This window comes from Cnephaeus nilssonii (genome assembly GCF_951640355.1).
Source record: "Cnephaeus nilssonii genome assembly, chromosome: 4".
Taxonomy (NCBI): domain Eukaryota; kingdom Metazoa; phylum Chordata; class Mammalia; order Chiroptera; family Vespertilionidae; genus Cnephaeus; species Cnephaeus nilssonii.
The window spans coordinates 57751737-57767938 of record NC_137075.1 but is presented as its reverse complement, the minus strand read 5'-3'; the positions used below and the strand labels follow the sequence as shown (position 1 = coordinate 57767938).

Sequence of the window (16202 nt, the reverse complement as noted above, 5' to 3'; positions counted from 1 at the left end):
AAAGAAGTCTGATATAATCAACAAAGTTAAACAGTTCTCTTGTTTGATCTCCTCTAAATTAAAGACCAAGTGTTTTGATATGGTATTAAGCACTGAAATAAACCAGATGTTTCTTCCTCTATATAACTCTCCATGGGCACAATCTTAAAGGGTTATTGTCTGGCAAATGTTCAGGGAAATGCATTAGAAACGGCACGAATGCCCAGATTTTCCTTTCCTTCTATCTACCCTAGTTTATTATCTAAACTAATGCATAATCCACAGGGCTTTGGGAACTTTGTGTAAATACTTTCATGTACAATTCTCTTTTTAGCTATCCTGAGATTAAGACCACAATTATCCAGGCTTAAACCTAAAATAAAGGAACCTTTGCAAATGTATTATCTGGCTTTACATGTTTAATCACACAGTATTTTATGTGCTCTTTAATACCTAAACTGAAGAACAAAGGTTGTACCCTCTGATGTTTTACACATGAAAGACCTTCTAAGACATATAACAGACAACTGGGGTGCTAAAATATCTTCCAATGACAGTAGGATGGTGCTTCTCTATCTAAAACTAGATGCTATGTTAAAAATGTCACAATATAAAGAACTTAACATTTCAAAATACTCCTGGTCACCATTTTCAAAGATTTATAATATCAAACATAAAATTCTGATATGCCAGCCTCTTAAATGTAATCCTCATAAAATTCCTTCTCCTCATCTCTTCTAATCCTTCCTATGTCCAATGTAATGTATTGCTTTTCAGTACATTCTGAGAGCACTAAAGTGAATGTGAGTCTTGTAATGGAGTTAGAGAAAGAATGTATTTGGGGGAGGTGTCCAGTGGGGAGGGGGCAGCAGATGGATTGAAGTAAGGGATTTGAAGTGTGCAGACTATGGCATGCAGTGATGGAGCAGATGGAATGCATCACCATCAGCTATGACAGAAATGATTTATGGAATGACCTGGCTGCTCCTGCCTAGTAACAACATAGGATGACAGAATTGAGTTTCCATGACAACCAAAGCCCACCCACTAACTAGATTAAACATTCTTCCCTGGCTTCCACTAACACTGATTTTGGATTTACTTTTCTAAATGCCAACTGATTGGCTCATATGTTGGTCATAAATATGGGAAAATAGTCAAGGACTTGAAAGGTAACTGGAAAGGAGCTTGAAGGACATCACTAATTCTTGCCTACCTGAATGCCAAGATTCCTTCCCATAAATTTTCTTTTAAGAAAAAAGCCCCTGGAATGCAGGTTATATTTTTTTAAAAGTTCCTAGTATTAAAGGCTCAAATATTATTTGTCCTCCTACATGTGCAATATATGCAACTGGATTCTTTCAGAATCAGCACAAGGAATACGGCAGGCCAATCAAACACCTAGGAGGCCCTTGGACTTAATATCTCTCTATATAAAAGCCTAATATGCAAACTCCAGGGAGACCAGGAGTTCGGTCGCTCACTATGATATGCGCTGACCACCAGGGGGCGGTGTGGAGTGAAGGCAGGCCCCAGCCAGTGGCCAGCAGCTGGGGAAGGGAGGCCCCAGCTGGCAGCTGGAAGGCCCTAATCAGCCCTGATCGCCTGCTCGGCCTAGGGACCCTACCTGTGCACAAATTTCATGCACCGGGCCTCTAGTCCTATATAATAAAAGCCTAATATGCTAAGTATCCGACCATTCGACAGGCCGCTATGACAGCACTGACCACTAGGGGGCAGATGCTCCGACTGGTAGGTTAGCTTGCTGCTGGAGTCTGGCTGATGGGAACAGGGTGAGATGGGCTGGACATGCCCTGGAGCCTTCCTACAGTCCCTCCCTGGCCTCGATCGTGCACCAATGGGGCCCCTCAGCCTGGCCTGCAACCTCTCACAATCTGGGACCCCTCAAGGGATGTCGGAGAGTTGGTTTCGGCCCAATCCTCACAGGCCAGGCTGAGGGACCCCACCGGTGCACAAATCCATACACCGGGCCTCTAGTTATAGAATAATTTTCTTCATAAATAGGTAGTTTTCACCAGGTGACAAATAAGTAGATAACTGCCTTTGTTTAATCCTCACCAATCTTTAAAACAACTCACCGTATCATTGCTCTTTCTGGAAGTACAAACTAGTAAAGCTCATCAGTTCAGGGTTCTCATCTAATATATATGGACTTCACCATACCTACCTTGGTGATCTTAGGGCAAGAGACCTAATCTTTCTGAGCTGAAGTCACTTGACATTTTAAACCTTAGTTCCTCATCTGTAATATGGGGAAAATAATGCCAACCTCACAGGGTTTTTTTTAGGATTAAATGAAAAAAGTCATGTAAATGCTTAGTATAGTGCCTAGCACCCAGTAACCATTCAAATTATAGCCGCTATTTTTGTGTGTTATCACTACTATTTGTATCATATGATGAAAGACTGAATTCAACAAACATTTACTGAGTTCTATTTTGTGCAGGGCTCCATTATGTGATAGATAAGTTTGACTTGGCTTCATTTCTCAAGAAACTTGTACTTGGCTGCAAAGAAAGGCTCATTTACAGAAACCATAATCAAAGAGGTTTACCTTCTTAAGGGTTCAATAGTTGCTTCCTATTAATTACTCTCACATTAAGTGAGAGTAATTCCCCATGAACAGCAGCAAATGTATTTGACAAAGTTAACTGCACTTCGTAGAAAATGTAAGACAAGTCTGTGGGAATTCTGAGAGACATGTTATTGAGGAGAAAAAAAAAAGAAAAACCCTAAGGAAAAACTTCAGAAAGTATAAAGAAGTGGAGCCTCTTTTAAATAATTAGATTTGTAATCTTTATGAATTTCTGGTAAATGCTCTCCCCCAAAAATTCCAAAATAAGAGATTTCAGTTTTAACGTTTTACGGATTACATATTAAAACATAATCATTGCTTTTATTAAAGCAAATCATTGCTTTGCCATTAATGTCTTGATGTGATATAAACTAAATGCTCAAGAAAATACTATGAAATTCCTCCAAATCAGTTTTATTAATTTTAGCACAAATTCTTCAATGAATCTGGCTTTTTGTAGGGAAGGCTCTCATTTCCCATTTTTTGAATGAATCATTTGCACATGATTCTTTTTTCCTTTTAAAAAATATGTAAATAATTTCTGTCTAGGAACAATTCCTTATAAAAGCACTTCCTTCTCTGGATCAGGAAATAACGGAGTTGTCTTTCTTGGTTCCACCTGACTTACGTTAATGGGCAGCTCACTAAGTATTTGAAACTAATACATAGCTTTAAATGTTAATCTCAGATTTAAAAATGTCCAAATGTCTCTTCCTTAGACCTACATCTATTCCATTAAGACAAAGACATATATTTAAATTAGAGTTAGAAGAATAGATCTTGGGGGAATGTTCTCAAAAGTTATTTTAAGGGCAGTATGAATTGATACAAACTGAGAATAGTGCTAAATGAGTAATGAAGTTGATCCTGTTATAACTCTATCCTTTAATTATGACACCTACTACCCACAAAATATAATCACTACATTTCAGCAGTGTAATATTCATTTAGTAGAATATATAAAATCGATACTCACAGACGCCAAAGCCTTTCCAAGTGCATCACCTGTCTGTGAGCTTCCAGCAGCGTTCCCTCTGGTTCCTGAATATTTCAAGTAGACAGACAAATCAAGAATTTTAGCAAGCTGGCATGCTTTTTTTTAGCACTCTGCCATTATTTCAAGGGTGCTCTCTAATTGTTATCTCACAACTGTCATAATAAACTAGCAAATACTCTGCATGTGCTGTACTTAGTAGCTAAAGATGTTTCTACATTAAGGAAAATGAAAAGATTTATTATTTTCCTTTCATTTTTAAATTCAATACTAAAAATATATTAAAAGGTATGGGGTTGACTGAAATTCCCATAACTAGGGAGTTTTGCCAACTTGAAAAAGCTTACCTAGAATGCTATCTGATCCATTGATGGGAGGAGTGTGTGAAGCAGCAACATAAGGTGAACTGCTGGTACTGCCACGATGGAAGCTGGACATTGGTGGAAGACTCGTGTTTATGTCTGTTGGTGAAACTGAGTGTGGAGGATAACTCTAGGGAAAGGGGGAAAGAGACATACCGTATTAAATACATTTTCTGAACAATATGCACATATAACTGGACAACTACTGTAACAGGTGAAAAAGAACATCACAAGTTAGCAGCTGAAATGGCATGCTTAATGCAGTAGCTTAGACGTATTTCAAACTTCAGAAGTTTTGGCAGAACCAAATCTTACACTTGTAATCCAATAAGAAGCACAAGTGAGGACAAAGTGCTGCTACACTCTAGTCATGTGTTACAGCCTACCAAGCGGTCATGTGAATGAAGGCTGCCATAACTACTGGATTGAGACATGTGGGAAGTGGAGGTCCCCAGAATTCCACCAAAACCAGGCTGGCTCATCCCATTTGATGAACTCCAAAGATCAGAAGAACTGTGGGTCCCATCTAAGACAAAAAGAGAAATATAAAATTTTCCTTAGCTAAATTTTTTTCTTATTTTGATGATGCTATAAAAATTCAAAGGGTACCCTCCAGATATTTTTCCCTCCCCTTTCCAACCTAGTCTTCTATCTAGTTTTCTTCCCTTCAAACTGCATAATGACTATCTAAAAAGAAGGAATAAAGCTTTACAATTAGAGAAAAAGTAATCCAAACCAGTAGATAAACTATTATAAAAATCCTTAAAAGATCTAGCTTAATAGCAAGGATCATAAAAATTCCAAATTTGGGGATAGATTGAATTTAATTTTAGGTTAAGTGGTATACTCATAAATATTTTTTTTAAATTCCTTAATCTATAACAAACAATTTACCTTATATCAAACATTCTGAAACTGCAGAATAAAGAAGTTTCTATAAAAGTAAACCTAAGTAATTGATAATGACTATGTTACAGTCAGCCTTCAAATGAAATGTGTTAGCAATGACTTCATTCACCAATGTAAAGTCAAGGAACCACTTATGCAGTAATTTATTGCTCCCATAGTATATGCTTTCCATAGTCCAAAACCACAGGAGACCAAATAAAAATGATTTGCTAGACATAAATTATTGGAAATGTAATACTTTTTCTATCTTAACAAGTCATATTCTGTCCTATGATATTCACTCTTTATTTATATTGGTAATTCTAGGAATGATATGAATCTGTAATTTAAATAAAAAACTAGAGTTGTTAATATCTTTCATACATTTAAATTATAAAATAAAAAATTCATTTTTCTCAGTTTAAATCAATTATAAATTCAATTAACACTAGATGGGCACTCCAATGGTTTGCTGGATAGTCCAACAATGCAGTCAGCAATAAATCGCACTAGAGAATTTTAAAAATAAATTTTCATTTACATCAGCCAAAAACACCTAGATAAAAAATGTCTGAATTCCTATAAAGGTATTCCTTTTCCTCACAACTGTACAATTTTAGCTAATATACAATAGATAACTGCTGTAGTATTTGACAACTACTTGGCAGTACTTACCTTGCATAAAGAAAGTGCTAGCAAACATACTGGTTGGTGGCTTGGGAGATGGATAACTAGGAGATTCACGGTTGAAATCATCTGAATTTGGGGATGGTGCATATACCTTAAAATTAAATAGGAAATTTAATTAAAATGTAAATTACTCTCATGTCACTTATGTATAATGATTGTAGCATTATAAAGGTCTATAAAAGGCTTACCTCATATCTACGAAGACCTAACACAGATCCAAAGAAACTGCTTAAATCCACATAAATAATGTCTAACTTGGTTACTATCTACATATTTATTTTTAGCTGATTACTAGAGAAAAACACTACTCCAAATACAGGGTGGGGCAACAGTAGATTTAGTTGTTTGTATAAAAAATAATGCAATTGTCAATAAATAATAATACAAGAATAAACTCTGTTTTGTGTACTCATAACTGTAAACCTGCCCCAACCTTATATTCCTGTAATAATCTTTGTGTGACAATTATACCAGGTGGTTGAATAAAGTCATAAATGTTGACTCTGCTTATAAGACATAAATTCATATAAACTCACAATTCAAAATGTGATGATGGAAACAAATGTCTTTTGAACAGAGCATGAAATAAAATTTGGGTTTAATCATAAAAATTCATTCTTTTCACTGTTACAAGATTTATTTTTTTAAAAATATATTTTATTGATTTTTTACAGAGAGGAAGGGGGAGGGATAGAGAGTTAGAAACATCGATGAGAGAGAAACATCAATCAGCTGCCTCCTGCACACTCCCCACTGGGGATGTGCCCGCAACCAAGGTACATGCCCTTGACCGGAATCAAACCTGGGACTCTTCAGTCCACAGATTGCGCTCTATCCACTGAGCCAAACCGGTTAGGGCTACAAGATTTATTAAAAAAATACATTAGATTAAGTGCTACTATGCTTTATTACTATTTAAAAAACTCATTTGTCAGAGCAGCACTAATTTCCTTTGGCACATCTTTGCTTCAGATAAGCAAAATATGAACATTTTGAACGGGCAAATGGACAACATCGGCATTTTTCTGGAAAACTAAAGGGTCAACCAAATAACTTTTTTAAAAATATGTTCTTACTGATTTCAGAGAGAGGAAAGAAGAGGGAGAGAGGGACAGAAATGTAAATAATGAGAGAGAATCATTAATTAGCTAACTTCTGCACGCCTCCTACTAGGGATTGAGCCTACAACCCGGTCATGTGCCCTGACCGGGAATTGAACTAGCAACCTAGGTTCACAGGTCGACACTCAACCACTGAGCCACACCGGCGGGGCCACATAACTAATACTGGGAACATGATCAAACTATTTACATGATGACCACTGAAACCAAGAAGAAAAAAGAATACATTTAAGGTAATACATGGTCTGTAAAAGTAAAGCAGGAGTCAGGAAGAATGGAAAGGTGTATTATGAACAGTGTATAAAACACTTCTTTTATTTGGTCTGATAAGAATACGTACATTAAAATTCACTCCAAAATAAAAATCCTAAGAGTCCACTTAAGTAGAAATCCTAAGAGTCCACTTAAGAGTCCCATTAACTAAAATTATGGGAGCATGTGTAAAAAATCGTATTTTTTTCATAAGCATAAGAAATTTCTGGAATTATATATGAGAAACTTAATGGTTACACATCTGGACTTAGAACTGGGAAGGAGGACATTTACTTTATGCCCTTCCACACAGTTTGATATTTTTACCCTGAGCACATATTTCTATGCACTAATAAAAAATGTTGAGGAAGCACACACTCAGATTACAATGGGAGCCAAATTTTTTATTTTCATAAACTATCATTTATATTCCATTTAGTCTTTCACTGAGGTATTAACTAACTGTAAAGACTTTGGAAAATTACTTAACCCTCCAGACTCAACTATATCATTTGAAAGATAGTGCTAACAGTACCTGCCTGCATCAGGTGGTTGGTAGAAAGATCAGACAAGATGATATATATATAATGTTTAGAACAATGATCACTCACCAAGTATTAGCTAATAGTATCATTCTTATAGGAGCAGTTATAATGTTATGTATTGTCCCTGTTCAGTCTTCAAATACTGTTTCTTACATCTGTCTAATGTGATCTGAAAAATTCATCTACATAAAAGGTTAAAAAGTCAATTTTTACTCTTTTTGCTACCTGTGCTAATACTTGCACAGGTGTGTCTTTTTGATGGATTAGGAACTCAGGTTAGTTTCCTACTTTTTAGATTCCAAAGGTAAAAATACACCTGTGATACCTGAGAAGTTTGGGACAAGATATATTCTTATAAATTATCCAGAAGGATCCCAGATAGGGCAATATGGTAGATAAAATGTTTCATATATATACATATATAATGGTTTAATATACACTGAGTGGCCAGATTATTATTATCTCTGAACGCATAATAATCTGGCCATTCAGTATGTGTGTGTGTGTGTGTATGTGTGTGTGTGTATGTGTGTGTGTGTGTATGTATATATATATATACTAGAAGCCCAGTGCACGAAATTCGTGCACGGCGGGGGGTTGTCCCTCAGCCCAGCCTGCACCCTCTCCAATCTGGGACTCCTAGAGGGATGTCCGACTGCCCGTTTAGGCCTGATACTGGTGGGATCGGGCCTAAACAGGCAGTCGGACATCCCTCTCACAATCCAGGACTGCTGGCTCCCAACTGCTTGCCTGCCTGCCTTCCTGATTGCCCCTAACCACTTCTGCCTGCCAGCCTGATCACCCCCTAACCACTCCGCTGCCAGCCTGTTTGCCCCCAACTTCCCTCCTCTGCCGGCCTGGTCACCCCTAACTGCCCTCCCCTACAGGGTTGATCACCTCCAACTGCCCTCCCTTGCAAGCCTGGTTCCTCTCAACTGCCCTCCCTTGCAGGCTGGGTGCCTCCCAACTGCCCTCTCCTGCTGGCCATCTTGTAGTGGCCATCTTGTGTCCACATGGGGGCAGGACCTTTGACCACATGGGGGCAGCTATATTGTGTGTTGCAGTGAAGATCAATCTGTATATTACTCTTTTATTAGATAGGATAGAGGCCTGGTGTACGGGTGGGGGCCAGCTGGTTTGCCCTGAAGGGTGTCCCTGATCAGGGTGGGGTTCCCTTGGGGCGTGGGGCGGCCTGAGTGAGGGGCCTGTGGTGGTTTGCAGGCCGGCCACACCCCCTGGCAACCCAAGCGGAGGCCTGGTATCTGGAATTTATTTTCCTTCTACAATTGAAACTTTGTAGCCTGGAGTGGAGCCAAGCCTGCTGCTCCCTCCGGGCGGCAGCCATTTCTGTGGCAGTTAATTCACCTTCTACAATTGAAACTTTGTAGCCTTAAGCGGGTGAGCCCGGCCAGGGAGTGCGGAAAGCTTTGCTTCCCCTGTTGCCGCCAGCAACCCTGGCCTGCTCTCTCAAGCTCCATTCTGCCGCCATTTGTTTGAATTTGTTTACCTTCTATAATTGAAACTTTGTAGCTTGAATGGAGGCTTAGGCCTGCAACGGCTATGGGAAAGCTTGGCTTGCTCTGTTACCTGGGAAACCTTGCTCTCTGTGGCTGTAGCCATCTTGGATGGGGGTTAATTTGCATACTCGCCCTGATTGACTGGTGGGCGTGGCTTGACTGGTGGGCGTGGCTTATGTAGCGGAGTGATGGTTAATTTGCATATTACCATTTTATTAGAGGACTAGCGTTCCCGTTGCAGGAAAAATCCTGCAATAGGGTTTCCTGCTGCACTCTACCCCACCCTGCCTGCTCTCCTCCCTTGTCCCCCGCCCCCGCCTTCTCCACCAGCCCGCCTGCTTTTCTAACTTCTCTGCCAGCCAGCTCTCCTTCCTTCTTCCCTGGCCCCGCCTCCGCTCCTCCCTTCTCCCTCGGCCCGCCTTCTCTGCCAGCCCGCCTGCTTTTCCCTTCTCCCCCGGCCCCGCCTCCGCTCCTCCCTTCTCCCCCGGCCCCGCCTCCGCTCCTCCCTTCTCCCCCGGCCCGCCTTCTCTGCCAGCCTGCCTGTTTTTCCCTTCTCCCCCGGCCCCGCCTCCGCTCCTCCCTTCTCCCCTGGCCCCGCCTCTGCTCCTCCCTTCTCCCCCGGCCCCGCCCCTTCTCCCCCGGCCCCACCTGCTCAACTTCCTTCTCCCCCGGCCCCGCCTCCGCTTCACCCCCCCCACCCCCCCACCCCCCGGCTTGCTTGCTTCTCTGCAGCTTTGCTCCCTTCTGCAGCTCTTGGCTTCTTTCTACACTGTCGCGATATGCAAATTAGCCGCCATCTTTGTTTTGATAATTTGCATATTCGTCCTGATTGGTTGGTGGGCGTGGTTTGGCTGGTGGGCGTGGCTTGGGCGTAGCGAAGGTGCGGTCAATTTGCATATTTGTCTATTATTAGATTAGATTAGAGGCCCGGTGCATAAATTCATGCATGGGTAGGGTCCGGCCAGCCTGGCCAGGGGGAGGGGACATGGGCAGTTGGCCGGCCTGCCTGCTGGTCGAACTCCTGGTCGAGGGGACAATTTGCATATTAGCCTTTTATTATATAGATTATATAGGATATACACTGAGTGGCCAGATTATTATGCGTTCATAATAATCTGGCCACTCAGTGTATATATTAAACAGTTTTCTAGCTTAGTGTTATTACATAAAAACAGTGTGAAAATGAAATAATTGGGTATACACAAATGTGTTTGGAATGTATTATATAGGCTATGATAGGCAAGAAAAAGTTTTCAATAGAGGAATTTTGTATTTTTTTCTTTTAATCAAGATTCAGTGTCTAAATTCAGCCACAGATAGATGCTCTCTATTCCCTTTATATATCGTTTTTCCCAAAGTAGGCTAAAACCACAAACAACAAAAAATAAAGTAAATCCAAAGATGTAGCAAGAAAATACAATGAGAATAAAATTTAGAAACCAGGATTAGAACATGTCTTATTTTGTTGCAAATGCTTATTTATTATACACATCATCACTGATCTGAAAGTATGAAATAAAAAATTCTCTATTTCTATACAGGTTATAGACTAAAACAGTAGGTAAGCCTCCCACTGATAATTATGAAAAAACTCCAGTTTTGATGTCATTTCACACAAAAAACTACATAATTTGCCCGTTTAAATTTATACATAATTTACCAATTTATATTTCTTTATCCTTATTACCATTCAATTCACTGTATTCTGAACAAAATATACTTACTTTAATAAAAAGATAAATCTCACTTTACTGCTTTACAAATTGCTGTCACATAAAGACTATACTGATCAGATAATGGTTAATAGATGGCTGTCGTGTAAAGCAAGAAAAACTGATATAAATCACACCAAGGAGAAGAGACTTGCCTACTCTTGTAAACATTTTGAAAGTATACAGAGAAAATAAAATGGACTCATTTTAGAGGTAAAGTTATTTTTGATGTTAGTTTTTATAAACAGAGTTTGAAAAATAAATGGACTTTTGAAGGACAGAGCTTATAAATGAAAATGGTAAAAACTAAACTACCATAAGTTTATCATATATTTACTAACGTAAGTTCAAAGTTTGTATCTTAATAAAAATGTTTTGAAAAACATGGTTCTTGGGCCCATCTAACAGCATTTCTAACCCAGCCAAAGAACTTTACTTTTGGTATCTTAACCATAGCTTGCAAAAACATAGATGCAATGTTATGAAGCAGCAGTTGTGCCAGTCTTGATTTTTCAGATCAAAGAGTTCTTGCGGAAAAGCGCAACTGATGTGGTCTCAAAGACTTTATTAACTCCAGATGCAGGGAAATAGTCAGCCAATTCCACAAAAAGAGCAAGTCTCTTTTAGTTACAATCAGTACTGGCTACAAATTAAAACCAGACTGCTTATGTCATCTGATCACCTGCACATAGATGCCAGTTTTTTTTTTCTAGTTAAATGATCTAATCATATATTTAAATCTTAAGTATGATTTCGTATCACAACAAACAATCTCAAAATTAAGAGAAAAGAATATGTATGCTTTAAGATGATTAAAATCTACCAGAAGTCAAATTATTAAAAAAAATAGAAAAAACTACAAGTAATTTAAGATGTTCTATTAAAATGTGGTACTCAGAAATTGTCTTTAGAATTCTAGCTCCATTTAAGAATGTCAGGCTCACAGTAGCTATCATGAGACTGTCTTTCTTCTTTCCCAAGCACTTACATTTTCTCCTTCAGGAATGGTGACAGAAAATTTGAGTGTCTGGTGAACAGAACCATAACATTTATTCCAACTTGAATGAATATATACTGAAAATCTTAGAGTATCTCCCTTTCACTGTTAAAGAACAAATCCACATTAATATCTTTAATGTCCTCATCTCATCCACCCAAATTGACTTTTTAAGAGTAATAGAGTACACCAGGGATGGATATTTACAATTATAGCGATCACACAATTATCCTTGGAATGTTTTAGCCCATAACAACCAATGTGAGTCAAGTTAGCAAAAACAGATTCCCTTTTTCCAGTTTGGAAGGTTCAGTTCAGACATATGGATAAACCCAAATTCAGGGCAGCAACTTTGTTTAGCTTTAGAGGCTGGAGCTGTGTACTGTGCTCTTGATTTTAATGCATCCTTCATGTAATTAATATTGGAAACATCTATGCAAAGCAGGGAGGCATAATTATTTTCTGATGCTTATTGAGAAAAGATGTAAGGAAGTAAAAAGCTTTTGCTAAAATGACCTTTTCTTTTATCTTGTCACACCCAGTGAAGAGTTAAAAGACAACGTCATTCCCCATGCTTTTTAAAATAGATTCACAGCCTGTGTGGTGACTGATATATATATATATTTAAAATATATTTTATTGACTTTTTACAGAGAGGAAGGGAGAGGGATAGAGAGTTAGAAACATCGATGAGAGAGAAATACCCATCAGCTGCCTCCTGCACACCCCCTACTGGGGATGTGCCCACAACCCAGGTACATGCCCTTGACCAGAATCGAACCTGGGACCCTTCAGTCTGCAGGCCGATGCTCTATCCACTGAGCCAAACCGGTCAGGGCAATGACTGATATTTTTAAATATTCCAAATGATGAAGAGTAAGAATAGATGTATATCCTAATTAAGATACCTTCTACAGAAAATGAGAAGAATGCTTTAGATGAGCACTGACCAATAGAGGTTTCTGTGATGATGGAAATGTTCTAGATCTGTGCTGTACAATAGCAGCCACTAATTACACGTGACTATGGAACACTTGAAAGGTGTATAGTACAACTGAGGAAATGAAACTTTAATTAATTTAGTTATATGTGACTAGTGGTTACTACAGAGCAACACAGGTGTAGATCACTCTTCTTTACCTAACAGTTTAAAATCACATAAATTGCTTTGAAAGAAATATTCTAGCAGTCTCATAAGCTCCAAGGCCCATCAAGACCATAATCAGCCTAAATTCTCACCTTGGGAACACCTTCAGCTAATTTGGAAAGGAAGATAGAGAAGCTTATCCATTTTTCTGAGCATGTTCTGACAGAAATTATTACGAAGATTTCAATATGCTTAAGCTTCTATTTGTTCTTTTGTCAAGATGCTTTGAATAGTTCTCAAATTTTAAGTTATAATATGTTAAATATCATTAAATGCTTTAATACATGCTAACATGAAGCTCCAATATGTAAAAAACATTATGCTAAAAATAGAAGTAATCTTTAGCACAATTGTTATCAACTTACCAAAATAACAAAATAAAACACAATCATTTGGCTAATTAATCCTACCATCAGAATTTTAAAATAAAAATGTGAAATCATGTTCAGGAACATCCATTTAATTATTCTTATATTTTATATAACTATATTTTATATTAAACAATACAAAATTTTATAAGCTTGTACTTAAAACCTGAAAAAGAAAATACCAACTCAAGTCAAATCCTGAAATACTATTAATTAAATTTGGGGGGCAATAATTTTTAAAATGTGCACATTTAAGAGTTAACACTCAAAAACTAAGAAAAACTAAGTAATTACTATAAGATTTACTTTTTAGTTATTGCTGATTACCTATGCAGGTTCCACACAAAGTAACACACACAAATAACAGCTTCCTGAATTTTGTGGGACCTGAATTTAGTAAAAAATAAGCTGTTTAAAAAAGAGTAGATAAGTTGTTTAATAATTATACTCACTCAGATAAGAATGCCAGATAAGTGTTAGAGGAAGTTAAAGAAATTTCCTAAAAATGATTTCCTATTTATTCTTCTGATCACTTTGAATCCATTATTTTCTATAAATAGTGATATTATGTATACACTCAGATAAAAAGCATCTTTAACCTAAATGGCAAAACTTTAAAGTTTCTGAAATTTAAGTCTTCCCACTTTCCTTGTTCCTTCTCTAATCAAAATTAAAACAACATAACCCCAAAGAAAAATTAAAACATTTAATTAAATCTATGAAACAGCAGTCTAATTAAAGGATTCCCCCATATCTAATACACAAATGACAGATTTGATAAATATCTTAATGCTTTTAGTATCTTAATATTACATAAACAAGTACTGCCATAAAGCCCAATCTACGACAATAGATTTTATGGTGATTGCAAACTTAGGGAGAAAATATTTGGATAGTTCCAGTAATAAATACCACAAGAACTGAAACCAAAAGGCATTAAAAAGTAAAATGTCTGAAGCACAACACAAGGACTAACTCTGAGACATACAAACCATCTATATGGAAGATTCTTTTCACCTAATTAGCCTGCTAAAACAATGATAATTTCTATGAAAGGTATGTTTATATTTTCAATAATTTCATAAATAAGAGGAGCAGTATCTTTTTTTAAGAATTTCCGGAGACATGTTTAGGGTGAAGTAAAATGTCCTTGCTAATAACAGTAAGAAAAAAGAATCCAGTTTTGGTACACAACCTCTTAAAATTGCTACTTCTGCTGTCTAACAAGCATAATTGAATATTACTGGTTTTCAATTGTGAGAAAAACTTCTTAGATAAATCAAGCACATTTTTATAACTTAACAGCACTGGGTATATTTCATTAGCTCTTTATTGTAACTGCTAACATTTCTATAATAACCACAAAATTTTCCTGAGAGATAAACTGTGAAATTTTTAAAAGATTGGGTTTGAGAAATTTGTATGCTAGGATAATAGAGTACTTGAACAAATCAATGAGTGACACTTCTTAGTTACCTGCATTTTAAAGAAATTTAGATCCAACAATACAGCACCTGATCCCTTTCTTTAACATGTTTATTAACTAGTCAAAAGGGACATAAAGTTCTTTATAACATTAATAAAGTTGATCAGTGACAACATACTCTCTTGGCAGGGCCTATAGTTTTAACTCACTGATATTTGTGCTCACTTGAATCAGAAAAAAAAAAAAGATCTTGGATTCATATCAGGAATATAGTCTCAGATATTTTTCGTAAAGGGAAAAACAATCAAATAAGATTTAAGAAGTCCTTGTCATTCAATGTCTTTAGTATTCTACCTTTAAAGAATTATTAAATGACTTCATATTTTCCTCATCATATACATTAGATTTAACTCTACTGGGCCCACAAACAGCCTGGAAATTTGAATTAATTTAATTGTGTTTTCTTTCCCTTGTTAATTAGCAACAAAACAGAAATGTAGTTCTATACACTCTCACAGGGGTTTCTGTGCTTTTATTAACTGAAAATGTTTATTTGAAAAATAAGTCTTAGAAATATTTACAATGCAATTTTAGGTACTTGAGACCCTACTTCTTATGAAATACAAATTATGTGGGCAGAAAGGTGCTAAAACTATGCTAAACCAGTTTCTAGTACTACGAGTTCTATTAGAAGAGGAAACCTGAGTTTTTAAACATATTTAGGATAGTTTTAAGTTCTTCATCTTAAACAGAAATAAAAATTTGCTTGACTGACCACATCAATTAGCATTCAGAAAATTGCTAGCCTGATCAAAATTAATTAATTAATTAATTAATGTATTTATTTGTTTATTGGAATGGCCCAGTGTTTTTCTGTTACATTTTCTTTTCATTGTAGTATGTTTTGATATAAATGGTAGTAAGGATAAGTGAAGTTAGGCCCTTTGCTATGGAGACTAGTTGCTTGCTCTTGGATGATATAAAAGAGAAAACCTGCTCTTGGGAGAGAGACCTGGGTTCAATTCTGGCTTAAGCACTTACTAACTGGATGGGGCTTGAGCAAGTTACTTAACTTCCCTGAACCTCATTCTCCTTACTTATAAAAGGCTAGAAACAGATAAATGATAGAATGCAAAAATTAAATGAGGTAAACATGAAGCCCCCAGCATAGTTCCTGACAGAGTAGCCCTTATAATCATGTTGGTTCCTGCCTCTTCTTTCCCAGATTCTATACAAAGAAGCTCAATATTCAAAATGTGTCTTTAAGCTTGAGTTTTAAAACTTGGGTTTCTATGTTGTCTCTAATAAGATTAAAATAATCCCCTGATACAATTAGAAGAGCATCATGTCTGTACTTGCTGCAATTTTTATACCTGGAATACTTTGCAGCATCTTCAGTTCAAGGCCTAGAAAATGGAGACAGATCAGATGAGAGAAAGGCAGAAACTCCAGAATCCTCAATGTGAAGAAAACAGGAGGAATCTTCTCCTTCCAAAACTTTCCTTCCTTTACCCCTAAGACTTTCTAGTTTTCTGCATAAAGGACACAATTTAGTCATATCAATGAGAAAACTGAATGCAGGCCAAGTCCTTCATATATAAGGAGTTC

The 16202-nt window shown here is 37.1% G+C and overlaps 1 protein-coding gene across 12 annotated transcripts in view; it reads right to left on the bottom strand.

The window, feature by feature from the left end:
- The window catches only part of TCF12 (transcription factor 12), a 374687-nt gene that overhangs the window by 44238 nt on the left and 314247 nt on the right, over positions 1-16202 (bottom strand). For all 12 annotated transcript variants that reach the window (XM_079767779.1, XM_079767777.1, XM_079767781.1 and 9 more), the window contains 4 exons: positions 5495-5600; positions 4318-4457; positions 3917-4061; positions 3552-3616 (listed from right to left, as the gene is read on the bottom strand). In XM_079767779.1, coding sequence (XP_079623905.1) covers positions 3552-3616; positions 3917-4061; positions 4318-4457; positions 5495-5600 — 456 coding nt within the window. The remainder of the gene's footprint in view (positions 1-3551; positions 3617-3916; positions 4062-4317; positions 4458-5494; positions 5601-16202) is intronic.